Source organism: Hemitrygon akajei, chromosome 1 (assembly GCF_048418815.1).
Source record: "Hemitrygon akajei chromosome 1, sHemAka1.3, whole genome shotgun sequence".
Lineage (NCBI taxonomy): Eukaryota > Metazoa > Chordata > Chondrichthyes > Myliobatiformes > Dasyatidae > Hemitrygon > Hemitrygon akajei.
Window position 1 is genome coordinate 112587226 of NC_133124.1, and position 23823 is coordinate 112611048.

The 23823-nt window shown below is 41.5% G+C and overlaps 2 protein-coding genes across 5 annotated transcripts in view; one reads left to right on the forward strand and one right to left on the reverse strand.

Moving 5' to 3' along the window:
- The window catches only part of gask1a (golgi associated kinase 1A), a 31460-nt gene extending 8834 nt beyond the window's left edge, over positions 1 to 22626 (reverse strand). The window contains exons 1-3 of the mRNA XM_073050155.1: positions 22344 to 22626; positions 14701 to 16191; positions 6672 to 6794 (exon numbers count right to left, since the gene is read on the reverse strand). Of these exons, the coding sequence (XP_072906256.1) occupies positions 6672 to 6794; positions 14701 to 16191; positions 22344 to 22346 (1617 nt within the window). The 5' untranslated portion in view covers positions 22347 to 22626. The remainder of the gene's footprint in view (positions 1 to 6671; positions 6795 to 14700; positions 16192 to 22343) is intronic.
- Positions 1 to 23823, forward strand: part of pomgnt2 (protein O-linked mannose N-acetylglucosaminyltransferase 2 (beta 1,4-)) — a 131726-nt gene that overhangs the window by 90503 nt on the left and 17400 nt on the right. For 2 of the 4 annotated variants that reach the window (XR_012099496.1, XR_012099491.1), the window contains one exon: positions 21625 to 21978. The exons of the other annotated variants lie outside the window; for them this stretch is intronic. The gene's annotated coding sequence lies outside the window, so the exon portion shown is untranslated. Of the gene's footprint in view, positions 1 to 21624; positions 21979 to 23823 lie in introns of those variants that run through there. 4 annotated transcript variants of the gene reach the window in all.

Genomic DNA, 23823 nt, shown 5'->3' on the forward strand with positions numbered 1-23823 from the left:
TTTGTCTCTGCCTGTCCACAGCATACCCTGCAATGTCTTTCAGTCCCATGATCACTGCCTGAAGAAGCAGGGACAGAAATCTGTATCCGAATGCACTGGGGCTCTGCGATGACACTCAACGATATTTAATGCAAACATCACACAAAATGCTGGAGGCACTCAGAAGGCCAGGCAGCATCTTTGGAGGGGAACTCACAGTCAACGTTTTGAGCCAAGACCCTTCATCAGGATCAGTTCAAAATGTTGACTGTCTTGCAGAATCTCTCGTGTTTATCATTTAATGCATACATTGCCTTTTCCTTCCTAACATTTCTTTGCATTGCTGTGATGTTACTCCAGGGGCAAACTCTAACGTTCTGTGTGGTTTATTTTGCTGTGGATTGGGAGCTCTACCACTGGGCTGTGTCCCTTGGTTGTGCTCCTCGATTATAGGAGATTATATGTCCCCCCCCACCCCCGAAAGCATGGGTTTCCCCCTGGTATCCACCCACATTCCAAAAGCATACCTGTAGTAGGTTAATTGGTCATTGTAAATTGTCCTGTAAAGGCTGATTTATACTTCTGCGTCAAATGAACACCATAGGTACAGTGTAGCTGTGTAACCTACGCTGTACCCTACGCCCCACCCTACACCGTAGCCTGATGCGCACCTCTCCAAAAATATAACTGCGTGTCGCGGGAACGCAGACTGCAACAACTGTGATTGGTCTGCTTGGTAGCATTGCATTTCCTCCTGTCTATAGGCATACTGTGCGTACACTGATGCAAAATAAATGGTTGGAGACGATGAACCAAATCGTCAAATCTACCTGCCAACTTCTGAAAATATTTGAAATGCATTTCCCCGTCCATGTCTCTCAGTGACCGGACAAGCACAGAAAATTCACCCTCAAAAGGCACCCTCACTGTGCCTCAGTCCGTTCAATTGTCGTACACACTATCTGCTCCGATGTCTTCTCTTTTTTCTGCGTTGCAGTAATTTCAATAAAAGTAACCCTTGTTCAACATTTATTAGCTCCAACTCCAACATGATGTGCTCAGTACACGAAGAAACTCTACACAGTGGCGTAGAAACCCCACCGCCAACTAGCGTTTTGGCAGTGAATTGCAGAGCGACGCAGACACACCAATGTACAGGTATAAACGCTCACAACGGCGCAGGCCACTTACGAAGGCTGCGGCGTAGGCTACTACGCAGAAGTATAAACAGCCTTAAGGTTAAATAGGTGTGTTGCTGGGTTGTGCAGCCTGTTCCGTGTTGTATCTTGAAATAAAACTAGAATAAAAAGTGAGACCTGCTGGTGTCTTAAGTCTGCCCCAGGAACCTTGATAGCTGAGTTCTTGAGAACTAAACCCCCATCATCACAACATAGAAGCAAGAGGCATCTTGAAATTTCTCTGCCATTCAGTACAATCATAATTGATATTTTTTTTTACAAAATTCTTTCCCACTCTATCCTCTTCTGTTTACTGCAGAGTCCAAAAATCTATCAATCATAGTCATGAGTATATACAATTGACTGTTCAGTTGTCCAATGCAGAGAATTGTAAGATTACTAGCCCTCTGAGTAAGGAAATCATTCCTCATTGGTCATAAATCTCTAACTAATTATCTTGAAACAATACTTTTGTTCTGGACTCGCCATTCAGGAGAAGTGGCCTGTCAGGACCTACTCTGTCAAACGCTATTTCCGCATGGTCACCCATCATCTTTCTGAACTACAGACCCTTTACAGCCCAAGTGCGTGAGAGGTAATAAAAACAAACACCAAAGGCAGGAAAGGAAAAGATATTCTTACAAAATTCTTAACAACTGCCTCAAATAATATAAAGGAAATGTGGTCCAGATCAGCATTTAAAATACGGAGTTAACTTTTTCTGGGGAGACATAGATCACTGTATGCATTTGATTGAATTATTTAAAGAGGTCACAAGGAGGGCCAATGAGGGCAGTGTATTTGAAGAAGTCTACATTGAATTCAGCAAAGCTTTTGGCGGGGCTACATAATAGACTGGTCAGAAATATAAATGTGCAAGGATGGAAAATTGGATCCAAAATTGGCTCAGCAGAGGGTAATGCTGGATGCTTGACATGATTAGAAAAACAGAGGGCTATGGGTAACCCTAGGTAATTTCTAAAGTAAGGACATGTTCGGCACAGCTTTGTGGGCCGAAAAGCCTGTACTGTGCTGTAGGTTTTCTATGTTTCTATGATTAAGTTATTGTCACTGAAAGGCTGACCAGTAAGGTTCCACAGAGCCTTTTCATTGCATGAGTTAAGAGTATAACCTTAAATAAAGAGGGAGAGATGCAAATAAAATGCAGCTACAGAAATTTCTCTTGCTTTTGTCAGAGAGGAGAAAAACTTTTGAAATATAGATGGTCTGATCAGGTGACAAAAATTAGCGAATGGAATTCAATCCAGAGAGGTGTACTGTAGTGTACTTGGAGAGGTGCAAGAAGGCAAGGGAATACATGATCAATTGAACAATCCTCCTGACCTTCCTTTATTGGAAATATTAAACAGTCTAGGGGTAAATAACTTACAAAGGTGTACAAGATGCTTTTAAGCAATCTGCTGGAAGAACTGAATAGGCCATGCAGCATCTGCAAGAAGAAAGGAATTTTCAATATTTCAGGTCAAACCCTGCATCAGTACCCACTGAGTTCTTCCAGCAGACTGTTTGTTGCTTTACATTCCTGCATCTGTATTCTCTTGTGTTACCACAGGGTACAAAATGCCTTCTTTCATTAGTTGAAATAGGGATTAACAGTGATGTTATGCTAGGAGTGAATATACTGTAGCAAGAAATTGAACATGATTTGTATCTAAGTGAATGAAAGTTCTGACTTTTTATAAATGGTAAAATTTGACATGTGTGTACAGTGCTTTTCACCGTGTTAGAGGAAGGATATGATTATACTGGAGAATGTGTGGAGGGGAGACATTGGTAGGACTGCTAAATCGCAGGAAGAGCAAAGGCTGGAGAAACTAGAGTTGTTCTGGAACAAAGGAGGTTGAGATTTAATTGAAGCAAATAACATGCTGTGGCATCGGTATACATGGGTCCAAAGGAAAGGTCTATTTCCTTTGGTCAAATTCCAGGGGACATACATTCAAAGAATTGATGGAAGGATTAGTTATGGTGTGTAATTTCCTCTCTGAAGAGGAAGTAAATGCATAAGCTCTCACCACATTTAAAAAGTGCCTGGCTTGTACTGGCCAAGTGGTGGGAGATTGCCGAGCTGTTTCTTTGCCCAGTATGAACACCAATGGGCTGAATGGCCTCCTGAGTTTAAATTTTCAGTGATTCTCTGAGATGCTTTTGTGCAATTATTTGCTTGCAGAAAGTGGATCATCCTTTTGTTCAAGAATCTTGAATTTTAAAAAAATCACCTAGATGTGATGACTGATAATAGATTAAAATATGGCATGCGTCATTGCTGGATAAAGGATCTATCTATGTGCAACAAGAAATGAAAACAATTCACTTCTTATGAATAGTAAAATCTGGGCTATATTAAAGAAAATGTGCAAACTGGATAAAAAATTGGGACAAGCACTTTCAACAATTTCTGCAGAAATATAGATTCAGTGTTGTTCTTCAATGCAATTTTAGGATATATCTTACTAGAAAGTATTTTTTTTACCATTTATATTTCTCTAAAAGACTCACAAAGATAACCCTGTTGGTTTTTGTAATGTTTATCTGAGGTAAGCCAATGAGGAACCCACGGCCTTGGCTCCCATGTGCTCTAAATTCCACACATGTGCCAAAGGTTATTGGACATGTACCAACAATATCTGGGACTTCCTGAGTTTGGGCTGGAGGCAGAGCCTTACCAAACCAAACCTTGACAGTTTGCACCAAATCATTCTCGCAAATAAAATACAACAGTTGTCAGCTCATTACAGTTTTGAGCGTTTGGGTGATGTTCTTTCCAGATGCAGGCCTGGATGCCATGGGCACGAATCACCAACTCAGTTTCTGTTCAGCATTACAATTGGATGGTTACAAATCATCTGTTGTTTGGAGAGCTTGGGTAGAATGCCATTCAGGTCTAGCCAGTGCCACTGCAAAGTGTAAAAAATTTTCAAGTCCTGTTCATGTATGACTTGGGAGATCCAGTAGACAGTCACAGTCTTATCCACCTGCTACCTTCCAGGTGATTGAGCAGGAAGATGCTGTCGAAGATGAACCCATTTCTGCAGGGCATTTTGTAGAGAAACTATAGTGGACAAGTGTTGGAGTGGAAGTTTAAGGTGGTGGATGAAGTGGCAATCAGATGGACTGCCGTATCCTGGATGGATCACGCTTCTAAAAGGAGCTGAGATTATCCAGGCAAGTGGAGAGTATGCCATCGAACACGCCTTGTTGTTAGTGTAAAGTCTTTCGGGGGATCACAATCTCACTGTACCCACGATTTGTAGTTACATTATTTACATGGGTCTTCGAATTAAGTTTCTGCTGATAAGCTATACTGGTTTGCTGGGTGTAAAGGTCATGTAAGCTTCCCGAAACTGCTGGAGCCATGTTTAATTATGTGACACAATGTCAGGTGTAGTGCATTGCACTCTGACAGGCCTACCTGCAGATACTGTCCAGTGTAATGATAGTGCGCCAGCAACAGTGGTAGAGAAGGTTCCACTGCCCAGTAGAAAGAGGGGGCATGGTTGATGTCAGTGCATATTGAAGTCCCACTCAGGGACTTGACATCAAAATCTGTGTGGTGTCTCCCTGATTGCTAACCCACCCATCCCCATCATTTATATACATTCCAAACAACATCCTCAGCAACAATCACCGTGGAACACCACTGGTCATGGAGTTCCAACTAGCCAGCTCGGGGCAGACCATGTCCTGCAAACCACTGAGTTCTTTGAGGAGGTGACAAACATGATTGATGAAAGTAAAGCAGTAGATGTTGTCAATGTGGAGTTTAATAACATATTTGACAAGGTCCCTCATGATAGGTTGATCTGAAAGGTTAAGGTGCAGAGAGTCCATGGTGAATTGATAGTTGGGATTCCACATTGACTTGTCCATAGAGGGTAGTCGTAGAAGGATGTTATTCTGGCAGGAAGCCTGTGCCCAGTGGCGTCCTGCAGTTATTGGTGCTGGCGCCTCTGTTGTTTGTGATATATATATGTGTGTAGAATGGTGGGCTAGTGAATATACAGGTGTTGGGTGGAGTTGTGGATAGTATGGTAAACCATCAAAAGATGCAACAAAGTATACTGTAGTCCGAAAACATTGACTATACTCTTTTCCATAGATGCTGCCTGGCCTGCTGAGTTCCCCCAGAATTTTGTGTGTTGCTTGGATTTCCAGCATCTGCAGATTTTCTCTTGTTTGCAACAGAAAATAGATCTGTTAGAGATATGGGGGGTGAGACCACAGATGTAGTTTAATCCGGAAAAGTGGGAACTGCGGCACTTTGGGAGGACAGGGTGTAAAGGGAAAGCATATAGGTTATAAAGGCAGGACCTTTAACAGCATTCACAAGATGCTGATGATGGATCTTGGCTTGAAACATCAACGTGTTTATTTCCCCCTATAGATACTGCCAGGCATGCAGAGTTTCTCCAGCATGTTGTGTGTGTTGCTCAAGATTTTCAGCATCTGGAGATTTTCTTGTGCCTTTAACTGCATTTATTTACAGAGGAGATCTTGGCATCCAAGTCCACAGCTCACTGATAGTGGCCACACAAGTAGATAGGATGGAAAGGATGGCATATTGTATGCTTGCTTTTGTTGATCAGGGTATTGTAATGAAGTCATGTCTCAGCTATGTAAAACTTTGGTTAGGCCACACATGGAGATATTGCAAACAATTCTGGTCACCCCATTTCAAGAATGATGTGGAGGCTTTGGAAAGAGTGCAGAATTGATTTACTCAGAAGCAGCCTGGATTGGAGGTTATGAGCTATAAGGAGTAGTTGGACAAACCTCTGTTGTTTTCACTGGGGCATCAAAGGCTGAGGGGAGACTTGATAGAAGTTTATGAGATTATGAGAGGCGGAGATACGGTGGTGTGTCAGAAACTTTTTTCCAAGGGTAGAAATATCAGGTAATAAAGGACATACTTTTAAGATGAGAGGGGAAAAGTTTAAAGGAGATACATGGGTCAAGATTTTTACAGAGTTGTAGGTACCTGGAATGGATTGCTGAATACAGATACACTGATGGTGTTTAAGAGCTTCCTGGATGGATGTGTGAATATGGACGGATATGGATGATGTACAGGCAGAAGAGATTGATGTAATTTGGTATTGTGTTCAGCCCAGACATCATGGCCCAAAGGGCCTGTTCCTGAGTTGAATTGTTGTATGTTATATTGTTGCAATGTTGCAATACTAACTTTCACATGAGCTGAACCTGTTTTCTTAACTGAATATGAAAGATCTCATAACATTATGTAAAGAAAAACAGATGAGCTTATCTTGAACCTACTTAATATTTAATCTTCAACATACTGTACATCTGTATAACAGATTATCTGGTCATTATCTAAAATCAGCTAATTATTTGATTGGTCAATTGTCACCAGTGTTTTTTTACAATAGTAACTACACTTTAAAGTGCCCTTAAAGTGCTTTAGGATATTCTCAAGTTAAGGAAGATACTATTTCCATGGGACCATTCTATAGTTTCCTCTTCTCAACATACCAGGATATGGACAAGGAGCTGCTCCTTAAGGTTGTCACACTGTTCATGTAACAGATCTTCCACACAGGGTTCGGAGGTTTCTGGGTTAAAACCACAACAGTGGCGATCCAGGCGATCGTGAACCTGTGGGAAACATAATTTTATTATACACAGGCATTTTCTATATGTTTGTAACATCTCCACCTTTTTTCCAAAATATACTGAGAGGTGTCTGTTAGTGATGTTGGTTCTTAGAAACCTGCAGGTATAAGGAGAAATTATATAAAATTCATTATAATATTACCTGCACGCAGAGAACTGTGAGTGCAAGGATACTAATCCTAACTCCAAATTTTTGAATACATAAAGGATGGATCTTTCATCATCGTCTGGAGAACATGACTGTAAGGAGCTCTGGGTGAAGTGAAATCATCTGACTGTTGTTCTACACATGCTTGTTACAATCACTGCCAACAAAGCTAAGTCTGCCAAGAACCTAAATCTGGTATGATGAAGTGGGATATTGAGCTTAGAGGATGACTGGAAGCAAAAAAGGAAGGCCAAAAGCAGATTGGGTAATGATTTTGCAGGACGATACAGTTTTCCAGACTCGGCAGTGAGTTCAACCGTTTCTGATAATCAGCATTCCTGCACTTTATTCTAGAGTTTCAGCATCTATTCTGGGTTCCTTGGTAAATTCAGTTGGTTATTCTGCCTTACCTTGGGATCTCTTATGCATTTGCTTGTTAACCTATACTGCTTTCACCCTTGTTAGCAAGTCTTCTTAGTTCAATCCCCCTTCCCCTTATTTGTCTGCATCTAGGTATTCCAAGTATTAATGAAAGGTCACTGAACCTTAAACTTTAGTTCTGTATTTCCCGTCACAAATGCTGCCTGAATTGTTGACTATTTTGATTACTCAGCACTTTTAGAACAAGCATTTTTATTTCAGGTTAATGAACGCTATAACAGTGCCAGTGACCACTGTCTGTAAGGAGTTTGCATGTTCCCCATTGTGATCGTTTGGGTTTTCTCCAGGTGCCCCTGTTTCCTCTCATGTTACAAAGACATACCAGTTACTAGGTATTTGGTCATATTGGTGTAATTGGCCAGTGCTGTCTTTAAAAAAGTAGACATTCAGGAGTCGGTTTAGGAAAAGCCCTTTGGCCCATGATATTATGCTGACCATTGACTCTTAAGTAGTCTAATTCCTCTACCTCACATATTCTCAGCATCTGTCCTGTTTTGTTTTGTTTTATCTTAAAGATAATACCATATAAAAATGTACAAGAACCAAACAGAGTTAATGAAAGGGATGTTTTAAGATTTGAAGGCTGTTGAAAAAAGAATTGCAAATATGACTTGGAGTTTTATAGAAGAAGTTGAACTGAAGATTAGATATGAGTAAATGCCAAAGGTGCCAAATAAATTCCTTAATTCAGTCTTTACAAATAAAGATTGCGGCAAAATTCCAAACCAAGTCACACAGGCTCAGGAGTCTCAGAATTGACATCAGTCAGGTATGTGTTGTGAATAAACCAAAAGAATTTAATGTGTACTAAGTGTCTAGGCCAGATGGGAAGGATCTCAGAATAAGATACTCTGTGATCAGGCAGATCTTTTAGGCTATCCGTCCCCTTCTGAACATTTCCACTTAAAATAAAACTCATTATTCCTCTGAAAGAAATTAATTTGTGTAGTTACTATTCTATTATCACACATCTTCCTTTCCCTGTAGTTACTGATCTATCATTTGATACTTGATATTAGTCTAATGTGTAAATTTACCTTGAATCACCTCTTTTAAAGGATATTGTTCTTGGCAAATGTCATGGGGAACAGATACAGAAGAGACCACGGTGTGTGGGATGGAAACTTATTTCCATCTGCACTTTACTGCAAATCATATAAATGTTATACGTATCTCCTTCAGCCCCATTGCTCGAGTTAAATAGAAAGGCTTCTTCAATTCCTTCTCTTTCCTGGGATTATTTCAAAATCATTGCTCGAGTCTCATCTCAGTTTTTTTCCCCAAGGGAATCATTTAATTGCTCAAGGCTTGCTCCAGCTTTATCGCTGAAAGCCTGCAATCACTCCTCCCTGAACCCCTCGGGGTGTGTCCTTTTTGAGTTTTGATCACGACAGCCCACAGAAAATTAGATGGTGGAAGAATTGTTCTTCTGCATTTTCTATTTTATTTATTATTAGATCTTTTTTGTAACCACAAATTTGGCTCTAAGTTCTGGTATTATATGACAAAGAAAACTGCATCCCCTTATTCAACCTACTGATTCTCATAAAGATCTGTATTCTGTTTCTAATTTACAACCACCAGTGGCAGCAAGTAAATACTCACTGACTGGATCCTGGCAGATTTGATTAATCCTGTGGATCTAGTGCATATCAGACAAAATAAAATTTCTCCTAAATTGCTCACAATCCAACATGCAGTTGTATAGTTTTTACATAATTAATAATGTCAAAATAATTTTCCAAAAAAAACTGGATTTTAGATAGCTTTATGAATGTAATAGGACTCCCCAAGGGTTTCATAGTGGTGTTACCAGTATAATTTGCACATAGATATTGTACAGTTTTGTCAGAGATAGGATTTTGGAGTGAAGGAAGGAAAGATACTTAGAGCTTGGAGCAATTGATGGTGCGACTGGTAAAAGTAGCCTGAAGTTAAGCAGGGGTTGTAGAAGAGGGTCAGAAAGCTTGAAGGGTTATTGGGATGGAGGAGTGAAGAAGATAGGGAAGGTAAGGCCACAGAAGGTTTGGAAACAAGATGGGAATTTGGAAAGGAAGTTTTCAAATATTGATCAATCAAATGAGGAGAGTGAAGTTCTGCTGGGTCTTTTCCCTTTCCTGACTCATCGCCAGCCTGGGATACTTTTATTATCCAAAGCAGGGGACCAGAAATCTAGATAGTAAGAAATCCAAGGTGTAACTAGAATATAAAACTTGCAACCACAAGGAATGATTGAGATAGTGTTTGTGGTGAACTACATATACCTGTCTGGACACGCCCCCTGCTGACTGTTCCTGTGGCTCCTCCCACAGACCCTGGTATAAAGGCGATTGAGGTCTGAGCCCGGCCTCTCAGTCTCCAGGATGTAGTATGGTGGTCAACCACTGCTTGTTCCTTCTTCCAGTCAATAAAAGCCGATATCTCTCCTTTACGACTCAGAGAGAGTTATTGATGGTGCATCAGTGTTTAACGAGGAAGTTGGTAAGTCTATGAAGGGGAAAGGAACTCAGGAAGAGGCAGACAGAGCAAGATGAAAGGAGATGTGAGCAGACTGTAAGTACATAGGACATCGCCAGAAATGAGCTATTTGCTTCAATAGTCCATGCCAACATTTATTCTGGACATAAACATCCCCCCATCTCACTTCCTCTCAGCTTATAAAGGCAAATTTCTCTTCTTCTTGTCTCTTATTTGTTTATTTAGCTTCCCTTGTAATGGAACCACCCCTCTCAATTTTCTCCTTGCAGTGCTGACTTATACATTCTTACCACTCTTTGGATAAGGAAGTTTCCACTGAATTCCTTACTGGATTTATTAGAGGTCCTGTATTTATATTCCTTGCTCTGGACTTGATTACAAGTGGAAACCATCAAACAGATCTATAGGATTTGTAGGGGCAGTTAGTAATTAGAGAGCAACCTGGTTTATTGATGTACAGGAGTAGAAAGGCCACCAACGGCTTAGATATGTGTTGTTGATACTATACAAAGGACACTGCTGTAACATCGCCCTGGACTCTCCATTTATCAACCCTTGTATTTTTAACTACCTGAACTTTGAAATATTCCAATGCTTTCCTCACTGGTATTCCAACACGCACTCTCCATAAACTTGACATCAGCTGAAATTCTATTCAAGTGGTGGGTGAACAGGACTGTGTTAAACTTCTCATCCTTGTTTTCAAATCCTTTAATTGACTCCCGTTCTGGCTTCTTGTATGAATCTGGTGCTCACTGTTCTACCACTGGAGCAGTTGAGTAGAAGAAAACTAATGGAATTACGGCAGTGCCCATGTGCTCAGATGACATCCTTAACCTTTCTCTTGTTGTATTTTGCTTGGAGTACTGAAATGTTACGTTTATCCAGTTATGTTATATGGCTCAGAATGTTGGACAATATCTAGTAACATGAGGAAATGAACTGAAGCAGCAGAGATGTGGTTTTCGAGGAGGATGCAAAGGATATCATGGATGAAACGAATATCTAATGAGGATGTCATGGACAGACCAAGCACAAAAAGAGAAATAATGTATGAGACCATGAAAAGGCAACGTGACTTCATTGGACGCATGATTAGGAAAGAGGAGTTAGAATGCACGGTAATTATGGGAAAGATTGAAAGGAAGAAAGCAGGAGGAAGGCAAAGACAAATGCTGATGGAGACAGCAGCCAGAGAACTGGAAATCAATACCAATGAATTGATCCACAGGAGTGTGTGGGCCATGGCACCTGGTGATGATGATGATTTTGCTTGGATTCTCTCTCCACACATTGAAATCCCCAGAACCAGTTAATCAAGAACTTCACTTAAGATATTTTCTACTCGATTATGGGTTCCTGCACACATAAAATAAGTGATGATACCAACGTATGTACAATAAAACAGATGATGCATGCCATTCCTCAACAGTAGTCGACCATTTCAATGACGTATCTTGCTGTGGAGTTCATAACACATTGTCAGCTGTGAGTTAGTAATAGCACTTCCTCTTCTTGCTCGAAGTTATTGGTTAAGAGCTGTGCAGGGGATTGGAGAGTGCAGTATTTTGGTTATACTGCAGTGGAATGCGAAGGAAATGCTGCTCTGGCTATAAAATTCATTGAGATGTCCCGCAGTTTTGAGAAGTGTTGTAGAATTGCAAACTTTTCCTTTTGTTTCACTGAAATCCTCCAAAAATTAGGCTCATTTAACTCTGTGTTCCTAGCAGCTTGATTCATAGCTTCTTGGGTCAGAATTTGATCCCGGAGGAGGTACAACCTAACTCTGGGATCAGGCTCATATTGATGGGTCGACTTCCATCCCCTGGAACCGAAGAAGACAGCAAGTATTGGGGGGCTCGTTGATGCAGATAGTAGAGCTATCTGCCAGAGACCTTGGTTCAACCCTGACCTCAGATGGACACTTGCACACTTTCCTTGTGACCACAAACAGGTGCTCACAAACAAACAGGTGCTCAGGTTTCCTCACAATCCCGAGTTAGTGGGTTAATTGGTCATGGTAAATTGTTTCTAGTGAGTCGGTGACTGGCAGAATCTGATGAGAAAGTAGGGAGAATAAAAAAATGGCATTCATGTAGGATTAATGTAAACGGATACTGGTCTGAAGGGCCTGTTTCCATTATCACTCTATGAGGAACCCATTGTGACATCAAGGTTGTTATTTAGTAGAAGGAAATAACTAAACATATTTACTCGTATCACCAAACTAGCAGAGCCTACCTGGAATGTTATGGTGAGGGTGGAGAGCATTGCCATCTCCATCCTGGAGTTTTATGGTGAGTATGGTAAGGAAAGGCAACTCTGGAGAAGAGGCAACTCATCCTGAAGTAAAAGTACGGTTAATTTTCCACTGCCCGTTCAGAAGGAGCTGTCTCGTCAGGAGGGATTAACTCCACAGAATGTGTAGACAGTCTGACTCATGACCACAGGTACCTTGGACAGGAAGTCAACGCTGCACGCAGATCCAGAAAAATAATGTACAGTTGGAACAGAACCCTTACCAAGTGTGTGGAGGTGGGAATTATCTTCATTTCGCTGATCAAATATTAGACATGAGGATCGTGGGCACCTTGAATAGTTAGGTAGATATGTTTAGATTCTCTGTGGGGAAATGCATGTGTTTTTCATCAGTTGTTCGTTTGAACATCAGGTTTTATTTAAGTTATCAGGAAAGTTTGTTTCAAAATTTGGTCATGGTAATTAAAGTCTGCTATGCAGAGTCGTGACTAATCAGTGAATTACTTCCAGGCTAGAGCTTAGTTTAAAATACTATTTAATGAGTCCCAGCACCAACTCAACAGCTTCGTACTGCAACTCTTTCAGCTTCTAATATCCGTGGCAGTCTCAGTGTTGTTATTTGGCAACTGCTACGAACAAACCTTGTTACTCTTTTTTTCTCCATGGTGTATTTTCAAGTATTTGTCCTTGCGCCGTGTTGGGCTAATATCAAACCAAAGACTGAGTGGAGGGGCAGTGGCAAACATGGAGTAATTGGTTGGTGCTGTTGGCACAAGCAGCCTCTGCTGGGCAAACATCTTTCAATTCAGCCTTCTTCAACAGCATTAAGTCCAAATTCTGAACCTGGAGATTTGTCCAGTTTGCTACCCTGAAGGAAGCTGAGCATGGTGCCTGCACCCTTAGAAATCAGTTGTATTCCTTCTTTCCTTCCTTCCACCCCCATGTGGACCTGGACACCAGCCACTGCATCTCGTGATGCAAGTGAAGACACTCATTCCCATGCCTCCAAAAGCTCCATGGATCCGAAGCCTTCCATTTTGTAAAATGCATGTCATTTCAATTCTTTAACTCACTCACAGCAACTCTGGTTTGTTAGCAGCAGTGGCCAATCTTCCTGTCCCTGAAAAATTAGGGTTCCCTTCATTTTCTCTGAGGTCCTGCTGAGTTCATATCTAATGGACCAGGACTTAGGAAAGTGGTCAAGGTCAAATCGGGATGCAATTTGGCCAGACTGCAATACTGCCCACAACGTAAAAACCCAATTCAGCATTCACTGACATATAAGCGCAGACTTCTCTGTATTGGTTTTCCAATGAATGAAGAGCACAGAAGACAGGCAAAGTTAGTAGTCTGAGATGCACTCTGGCTCCTACTTACATCAATCACTGAAACTGTCACAACTTGAAAAAGTAGTCTGGTGAATTGTCCTAAGTGTGTCAGGATCTGTAAGAATCGTGAATCGATGGCATGTGGTGAATGGTCTCCCTGTATGGTAGAGTGATGGATGGGACACAGATCGCCAGACTAGAAACCCAGGAAATTGATCTGGAGATGCTAGAAATCAATTCACTTAATTAAGCGAATGAAATTAAAAATTCTGTAGTTAAATAAATGGAATAAACAGACTATAAAAATTACTCGATTGTTATAAAGACCCATGTTACTCACCAATGTTCTTCAGGGAAGGAACTGTGTTAACCCTGTCTGGTTTGTCTGCAAATGATGCTGTAAAGATTGACTTGGTTCAGGAGAAGATGGTGATGAACTAGGAACATCAGCCTAGCTAATGGTGCTCATTTTCCATGAGGATGTGATTTTGTGCAAGTGATGTGTGTAAATGAATGTGACTTTGTGTGTGTTAATGCATATGATTTACCTCATGAGTAAGGTCACGTGTAAAAGAGTGTGTGTGAAATACAAGTAAATGAATCGAAGGCTTTGTATCAGATGGTTAATGTGTATATTACTATGGATACATGCTTGCATGTTAGCACAAACTATTTCAAAGCCAATTTGAGTCATATAGCTATGAGCCTATAAAACAGATTGTAATTCCAATCATACTGTGGGACTATGAGTTAATATTTTTCCACCTCAGTTTCCTACCTCAGAGACTTGAAATGAGTGTGCTAAAGGGCGTGACAGTCTAAGTTACCGTGTGTGGGCAAGCTCGTCCGAGTACCCACCACTGTGAATACGCGGGAGGCAGAGATTCCACACCAAACGTCCTACTGCCCAAACCAGTATCCTCCTGTATTGTGCCTTTTTCATGCTTATTGCTACTTAACTTCCAAGAATACAAGCTGTTAGTCATCCTCACTAAGCTTGTGAATGACATGGTACAACTGCTGAAGCCTTGGGGGTATGGCTGCACAGGCCAGTAATCTAGTCTGATAATACATTCCTCCGTGTGAGAGTTGCCAGCTAACTCTTGACTTGGGTCCAGTGCTTTCTCCTCGCATTGCAAGAATTCCCATGATCTGAAATTTTACCAGCAAAGTGTGTTCTTTTCACGTGTAAGTTCGTTAGAGGATTGTGAAATCCTTAAAAACAGAATCTTACCTGTAATAGAAAATCAAAGAGAGCCAACATGCCCCACTCAGAGTGTCTCACACTAGGGCAGGGCTGGCTGTGATTTCCATGAGCCTTGTCAATGTTGCATTCCTGTCTCAGCACGGCCTGGTACTGAGACCAGCTCAGAGCAAATGAATTTTGGTCATTGTCAGGGTCATCCATATGCTGAACGTCTGCATCCCACCAAACAATTGGCCTAACTGCTCCATTTGTGTAACTATACGGCAGCAATTCTTCACTAAATCTTCTGGCTACAACAGGCAGACTCCGGTTTAGACCCAGTACTCTGTCCAAGTGGAAAGCCAGAACTTCATTGAGATCACTGGGCCGCTTTATCAGACCACAAGATCCCTGCTGACAATACTCCATGAGGTCATCAACTACCATAGGAGAATGAAGGCTGAGGCCTACTTTGATCACTTGTCCGTGGCCTGGTATATGTGCCTTTGCAATCACCGCACCGTTAGCTAACAGTTTCATCTTCTCAATATCACTTGAATCAAACCAGTGTGCCAAATCCTCATGGGGCCCAACATTTCTTCCTGTCTTGGACACTGGTAGGCCAGTTTCAACACTGTCGCATGCCTTTAGCTCTGGCGCCCTTCTGCTCATTAATGAACTACCGTGTCTCTTGCTTTTCCCTTTCTTGGGCAAAAACATATCCAGCTTCTGCATCTTCTTGCTGCTAAAGATTTTCCCAGTTCCATTGGATTCACTATCTCTGATCGTTTTAATAGGCTTCCCCTTCTTATTGATAGGGAATTTAAACTGTGGAAAAACAGTTTTATTAACACTGGTGGTCTGAATATCTGTTTTGCATTGAATTTGTGGCAGGTGTGTATTCTTCATTATGGCTGTATAATTCAACATAGAAGATACTTTGGACTGCTGCCCAGGATCTTGGGAGTCCACTGTGGTTCCACCAAACTTAGAAACTTGTAAGATTACATTTTCTACCAAGGACTGATGGAATATAGGGGGAATCCTTGAGGACTCTTCAGCCTGAGCCAGTTCAGCACCCTTGCTGATTTTCTGCCTCCAGCTTTTCAGGACATCAGACATGATCATCTTTCTGATTCTCAGTCTTTTCTGTGGTAGCTTTTCTCTACCTTCTGATCCACTAGGTGTTTTAGGCATTTCTCTGTTGTTGTCTTTCTCCTGAGCTGGTTCTGAGAGGTTGTGTAGCATTTCACTTGACTGCCACCTCCTGAAATGCCTTCTTTCCGTTGGTGATGGTTTGTCATGTCTGTAGAAGGCATTTGTTTGCTTGGGGACAGAGCCAGAGTTTCTCCATAGTGTTCTTTTCTGAGTCAACTTTCCATGTAACTGGCCGAAAGCTTGATAATCAAGCCCAGAGACACTGTCATCAAACTGAAACGATGGAAAAATATTTATCACTGTCATGGATAGGGCAGTAAAGAAACAACAAGCAATCATGGGCTTTGTCCTTAACCTTCTCTTCAGTGAAAGTCTGGGTACCTTTACAAAGAGACAAGAAAACCAATAATTTAGTCAAACGTGGATTATTGCTTCACATAAATCTCATCCCACATTACAACAGCATTTGGAAAGGATTGGTGGAAAATACATTGGTTTGAAATATTAATTTTAACTAGGTCCTAAGTCTTCTGACCCACTGTTTCCACAATTTCAGTTTATATTTCAGTTTTCCAACATCCACAGTGTTTTATTTATAATATATACACTGCCTATAAAAAGTATTCACCCACTTTGGAACTGTTCATGATCTATTGTCTTACAACATTGAATCACAGTGGATTTAAATTGGCTTTTTTGACACCAAATGGCAGAAAAAAGACTCTTCTGTGTCAAAGTGAAAACAGATCTCTATAAAGTGATCTAAATTAATTACAAACAGAAAACACAAATTAACTGATTGCATAAGTATTCTCCCCCTACCTTAATATGACACACCAAATCATCTCTGGTGCATCCAATTGGTTTTAGAAGTCACATAATTGGTTAAATGGAGATCACCTGTGCACAGTCGAGGTGTTCCAATTGATTGTAGTAAATATACATCTGATCCTACTGCTGGTGGGTCAGTATCCTGGCAAAAACTACACCATGAAGGAAAAAGAATACTCCAAGTAGCTCCACAAAGGGCACAAGTCAGGGGACAGATACCAGAACATTTCCAAGTCACTGAATACCCCTTGGAGTACAGTTAAGTCAATCATCAAGAAATGGAAAGAATATGGCACAGCTGTAAATCTACCTAGAGCAGGCCATCCTCAAAAACTGAGTGACTGTGCAAGAAGGGGACTAGTGAGGGGGGTCACCAAGAGACTATGACAACTCTGGAGGAGTTACAGGCTTCAGTGGCTGAGATGGGAGAGACTGTGCATACAACAACTGTCGCCCAGGTGCTTCACCAGTTGCAATTTTATGGGAGAGTGGTAAAGAGAAAGCCACTGCTGAAAAAAAACTCACATGAAATCTTGGCAAGAGTTTGCCAGAAGGCGTGTGGGAGACTGAAATCAGCTAGAAGAAGGTTCTATGGTCTGATGAAACAAAAATTTGGCTTTTTGGCCATTAGACTAAACCCTATGTTTGGGCTTAAGCTAAACACCTCATTTCATCAAAAATCCACCATCCGTACTGTGAAGCATTGTGGTGGCTGCATCATGCTGTGGGGATGCTTCACTGCAGCAGGCCCTGGAAGGCTTGTGAAAGTAGACAGTAAAATAAATGCAGTAAAGTACAGGGAAATCCTAGAGGAAAACCTGATGCAGTCTGCAAGAGAACTGCAACTTGGGAGAAGATTTCTTTTCCAGCAAGACAATCCAGGCATAAAGCCAAAGCTACACAGGAATGGCTTAAAAACACCAAAGATAATGTCCTGGAGTGGCCAAGTTGGAGTCCAGACCCCAATTCAATTGAGAATTTGTGGCTGGACTTGAAAAGGGCTGTGAAAAGGGCTCTTCGTAGAGATCTGTTTTCAGTTTGACACAAAAGAGTTTTTTTCTGTTGATCAGTATCAAAAAAAGCCAAATTAAATCTGCTGTGATTCAATGTTGTAAAACAATAAAACGTGAAAACTTCCAAGGGGGTGAATACTTTTTATTGTGTGTGTGTGTGTGTGTGTGTGTGTGTGTGTGTGTGTGTGTGTGTGTGTGTGTGTGTGTGTGTGTGTGTGTGTGTGTGTGTGTGTGTGTGTGTGTGTGTGGTGAATGAGTACAGAGATAATATTTAGCATGAAATAAAATAAAATATTTCATATAAATAAGCAGCAACAGCAGAGGGTTTATATTCCAGAAGTAAGTCCACAAAAGCCTCACTTTATTTCACATATCCTTACATCATAGAGACCATTTTGGCCAATCAAGTTAATGTCAACTCTCAGAGCAATCTCATTCCTCCACACTGTAACCACCCCGTAACCTATTCTCACCAGATTCTACCACTCATCCAGTCACCAGGGGAAACTTATTGAAGGCTATTGACCAATGAGCCTGCACATCTTTGGGATGTGAGAGGAATCTGAAGCACTGGTGGGGGGGGAACCCACATGGTCACATGATTGAGCTGAGGTTACTGGAAGAGTAAGGCTGCAGTCCTACTAACTGTTCCACTCAAACGAATGAGCAGTACATTTCTCATTTACATGTATCTATCTTTCCCTTACTACTTCCACCTTACTATTTGCCTCAACTATTCTGTAGGGCGGGTGGAATACGATCCTCAAAATTGTGGGATTATGCATTCTGAGATGTCCAGTGAATGGTTGGACCTCAGGAACTACTGTGGTACAGAGAAACCTTGAAGTAAAGTCCTAGTATCTCTGAAGGCAGCAGTCCATGTTAATATTATGCTTAAGAAAGCATATGAATACTTGCCTTCCTTGGGCAGGGCACAGAATATGAGTGCGAGTAAGTTTTTGTACAATTTCCTAGATTAGTTGGGCCTCCTCTTGAGTACCACATGCAGTTGGGTTGTACGCTCTAGGAAGGATGTGAGAGGGTGCAGAGGAAGTTCGCCAAGGTTTTGCATTTCAGGTAAGAGGAGAGAAGGGATTGGCTGGGGTTCTTTCCTTGGAGAGGAAAAAGCTGAGAAGGAACTTGAATGAAGTACTTGAATTTATGGACAGCACAGATAAGGTACAGAGTGAGATTTTTTTCTCTCTAGCAGAGGTGCCTATGAGCAAAGGGTATGGATTTAATTAAAGGATAGAAGATGGGATTTTTGGAAGCATGTTTTCACTCAGGTGTGGTCTAATCTGGAATACACTCCCTGAAAGGTAACTTCCTGGCATCATTAAAATACAGTGGATTCCCATTAATTGGGCTATCAGATAATTGAGGTAGCCACTTATTTGAGACAACTCTTAAAGAGAAGAACTAATTGAGAAAATAGCCAGGATTCCCTTTGTTTATTTGGGACACTATTCCATTTAATTGGGGCGGGAGACTGTTGCCAAGCAGTTTCTATCTAGGGTCGATTGCATTCACTTGTGTGGCCATTAAAAACTACACATGGTTAGAGCAAACATTTTTTAAACAGTGTCAGTTGCATGTATTTGTATTCAAAAAGCAGTGGTTTTTGTCACTGATAGTTGGAGAGAAATAAGCAGTATGACATTCCAGAATGGTTTTGCTCTCTGAGGTTTCTAGCATCCAGACTTGGAAATGCCAGAAACAGCCGGGAGTGAAAATGAAACGATTTCACTCCTTCAGCAGGTTAGGAACTATAAAGAATTCGAAGTTATCAGCAGTCAGCTTGAATATTATGTTTGGTCCCCACCAGATACTCAGCTCTCACCTGTGGTGCCAAGTAGCTGTTTGCATGCAACAGTGGCCACACCCGGTACACTGCTTCAACAGGCGGTCTAAACCAGGTGAGGGAGGCCAGTGGGTCTCATACACCTGTGAGGTAGGGACATGCCTGTCCTAGCACGCAAAGTCAGCTGCGGCAGTCGGGGCAGATGAGATCTACAGTAAGAGCCAATGACCATGAAGGTGGTTCTGCAATGCTACGTGGAGAGCAAAGGGCATGGAAAGGCACAGAAGACGTCGTGGTCATCCAGTGCAACCGGGGAAGACCCCAGTCTACTTGCCCCACTGGTCTCGGACTTAACGCGATCGAGAGAGTAGAACCGCCTCAGTGCAATGCCTTTTCCACTTCAAAAACTCTCCTGCACAGGCTTCCTGACTTCATCCTATACTGGCATTGGTAGCGCTCTAATCTATTCCGTATTTAATTTAAATACATAACTTGTTACTCAGTAGAGTGGTGGTTTGTTTTTAATACCTTCTTAACTATTTCCATTAAAACTTCAGCTAATTAGGGCAGCCGCTTAACGGGGTCAAAATATACTGGTCCTGATGTGTTAACTCGATTTAGATAGGCACTTGAAACGCCATGCCAGAGAAGGCTACATGACAAGGGTTGGAACTTGGGATTAGTGCTGATGGCAAGTATGAAGAGAATGGGCCGAAGGGCCTGTTTCTGTGTTCAGTAACCCAGAGGATCTATGATTCTGGTTAGATGCAGTTGCTGAGGCTTTTCCCTGTAACAGCACACCATGCACAGCTGTTATAGTTCTCTTACATAAAAATTGACCTGCAACCAAGTGCAAATTACTTCTTTGAAATAAACCTTTGCAGAAAAATACAAAGCTTAACTGAGTCTTTGAAACAGCATGCATTTGGCACCAGAAGCCAAAGAGAGCTTGATAGACAGGGTCTGGCTGTATAGGTTGAAACAAGCTGAGGTCATTGTGGAGGGTAGTGTATGGAAGGCTGGTCGGAGGGTTTAGAATAATGACATCAGAAACCATGAGGGTTATATTGGGTGAATGTAACGTTATCCCTGGCTAGAGGGATGATGCTATGGAGATGGAACCAGGCTACCTTTCTTGTGAGAGAGGATTGTTGGGATCAAGTACAAATAGATTGTAAGCAGTATAGTTCAGAGAGACAAGGTCTGGGGTAAAGGAAAACACGATGATGATGGGTAATGGAAACTGAATCACGGAGTGTCCCATCTTTTCGATTCTTAATTGGAGATGCTTGTGGCCAATCTGTGGCTGATTATCAGGTAAGCATTCCAACAACACAGAAACGATGGAAGCGTTATGTAAGGAGTGCAGAGGTAGAAATGGGATCATTGGCATTTATGGAAGCTGGCTCGCGTTGCTGATCGGTATGATGGAACTCCGAAGGTCAGGGATATATCCTTGGGCAGAGTGTTGTAGACTCAGCAGCTCCACCATGGGCACAACCCATCCTACCATTGAGGACATCTTCAAGAGGCAGTACCTCAAGACGACCGCGTCCATCATCAGGGACACTCACCATCTGGGACATGCCTTCCTCTCATTAGTCCCACCGGCAAGGGGGACAGGAGCTTGACGACTCAGTGGTTCAGAAGCATCTGCCATCAGATTTCTGAATGATGCATAAACCCGTGAGCACTATCTTTTTATTCCTTTCTTTTGCTTTATATTTCTGTCTGTCAACCGTATTTATCTATGTATTTTGTTTATTTATTTATTGTCTGTAACTTGTAGTGATTTTTACATCATGCACTGTACTGCTGCCATAAAACAAAATTGATAATATACAGAATGGCAGTGATAATAAATCTGTTTCTGATTCTAATATTATGTCTTTGCTCTGTATTCCTGCTGCAAAACTAAAATTTCACATCACTTACGTCAGAGATAATGAGTCTGATTCTAATTCTGATTCTGACCAGCTGGAGGCACTGTTTCTCATTCTAATGAATGCAGTCAAGTCAAGCATATCGGACAAAGTAATATGTGTTCAGAACGTAGAGAGATTCTAAACTACCCTGGGGTCTTTAGTTTGAAGTGTTAACTCTGTTTCTCTTCTCATGCATGCAACCTGACTTGCTCATTATCTTCTGTTTTTACCTTTTGATTCACAGATATGAGAACTCCCAGTAAGCCAAGCTGGTATTTCAGATTAGATTCGCGGCCAGCACCCTTCTACTAAAGCTCGTATTGCAAGAGTGGCAGGGATCACCCAGCAATGGCATGCTTGCCTCTGAGTGGATGGTTGTGGCTTCAAATCTCAGTCAAGATAAAATCTGGCATTTCAATGCAATACTGGGGGAGTGCTGCACTCCTGGAGGTGCAGATTTTCAGATAAATGTTAAACCGCAGCCCCAACTATTCTCTCAGGTGAACATCAACAATCTGATGGCACGAACAAAGAAGAGCAGGGAAGCTGGTTCCAAGTTCTGGAAAATATTTGTCCTTTAACTAACCGCAAAGGATAATAAAGCCATTGTTATTAGCAAATTGATGCCACATTTGCAGCAGTTTCATTTTAATTAACAGTTCACAAACTGTTCTGGATGTCCTTAGACTGTGTAAAACAGTACTTTAAGGAACCTTTTCTTTCATAGCACCTCTTACTTTAAATTCTCAACATGATTTTAACATTCAGTGTCCGCCTGCTGGGACTTGGAATGATAGCCCTGTATCAGATTTCAGAGAATCCAGCCAAAGACTAGGCATGGTGAAGCTCTACCTCAATTCACAGGAATAGACTGCTTTTCTTGAAAATATTCAGTCGTACGTTTCTATATTTAGAAACAGAAATGAGAGTAAAATCACCTTGATAAGAGTAATGAAATCATACCATTGCTCCTCAGGAGTTACAATCTTCCTTTGAAATACAGTATGTCCTTCTGCATTCGTGATATAGGGTCCTTCATTCAGTACGGTGTCTTCTATCCATCCATTCATCTGGTGCTTAGCAGGGTTTTACTGCTTTTTTCCTCTTGTGTGCAGCAGTAGCATTTTAATAAGAAACTTGAGCTACTTTATAGTGAGCCAGTTTTATACTGCAGTCAGTCTAAAGTGTTTTCATTGGTAATCGAGCTTTGGCATCGCAGACTCTGCTGTGCAACTTCCCATATCTTTTTTAGGAAGAGCAGGTAGATCTTCTCTCTCACCATAACATAAACAGCTCAATGCAAACTATTTCTTGTCTCGGTTGCAAGTTTCCTTCTGAAATGAAGCAATGAATGATGAGTTGTTCATAAGACTGCACACTAATCCTGGAAGCTGTTTAATAAACATTACTTGCATTTCACCAACCACAATGAAAAAATGCCAGCAGAAAGACAGTTAAAACTATCCATCTGTCTCCTCCCCTTAGGGAGGCCCGATTACATGCAGAAGATTATTTCAAGGTAGAAGTTGTATTTCTATATAAAGGTCCACTTATTTAAAAAAACAGATATTGCTAATTTTAGACAGGAAGCCGAGATATATAATGTTCAAGCTGAAGAGAAGAACCAAACACAGATCAAATTGGGCTAGAAATTGAACCAGGGTGACTTTGGAACATTTGGCAGGGTTGAGCATACAGATCGCACATGAGCGAGGATTGATACTCTCCATTTCTTAGACATTGCTTTAGTGCCCCTGGTGAAGCATCATGGATACCCCAGTGATGAAACCAGCCACATTTGAGTTTACTGTATGTGTCACAACAGCTGTCCTATAAGAAACTGGAGGGGGGGGGGGGTGCGGATCTAAAATCAAAGAGCTCTGGATGGGTGCGGCGAGCAATCGTGAGTGTAATGGAGAAAGAGTTGAGGGATGATGCCAGAGAAGGTGCAGAACTGGCAATGGACCCAATGCGTTGGCAATTCCTATTCCCCTATAGATGCTGCTCATCTGCTGAATTCCTCCAGCAGATTGTTTAGTGAGTCCTGATGTAAGCATGTCAGGTGCTTGGAGATTAGGATGGCGAAGTAGTCAGAAGAATAGAATGAATGGGGCTGATGAATAGTGAGAATGGATGAGGGTAGTGTCTTTTAACGTGTCCTTTAATACGATACCCAACACTCCTAATCAGTACATTGATGTGCACAGGAAGTGTCTCCTTTGCCCTTTCCTAGATTATGGGTGACACTTATTACTGAACATGTTGTCTGCCATGTGGTCTGAAAGGTAAACTAATACTGGCTTGTTCCCTGTTCTTTGTGCTGCCCAAGACTGCAAGAAATTGCAGTAAGTTGTTAGCACAGCCTGGTCTGTATGCAAACTAGCCTTCCCTTCACTATATCTACATCCATCTAACCCTGCGAAAATAGCCAACATAATCAAAA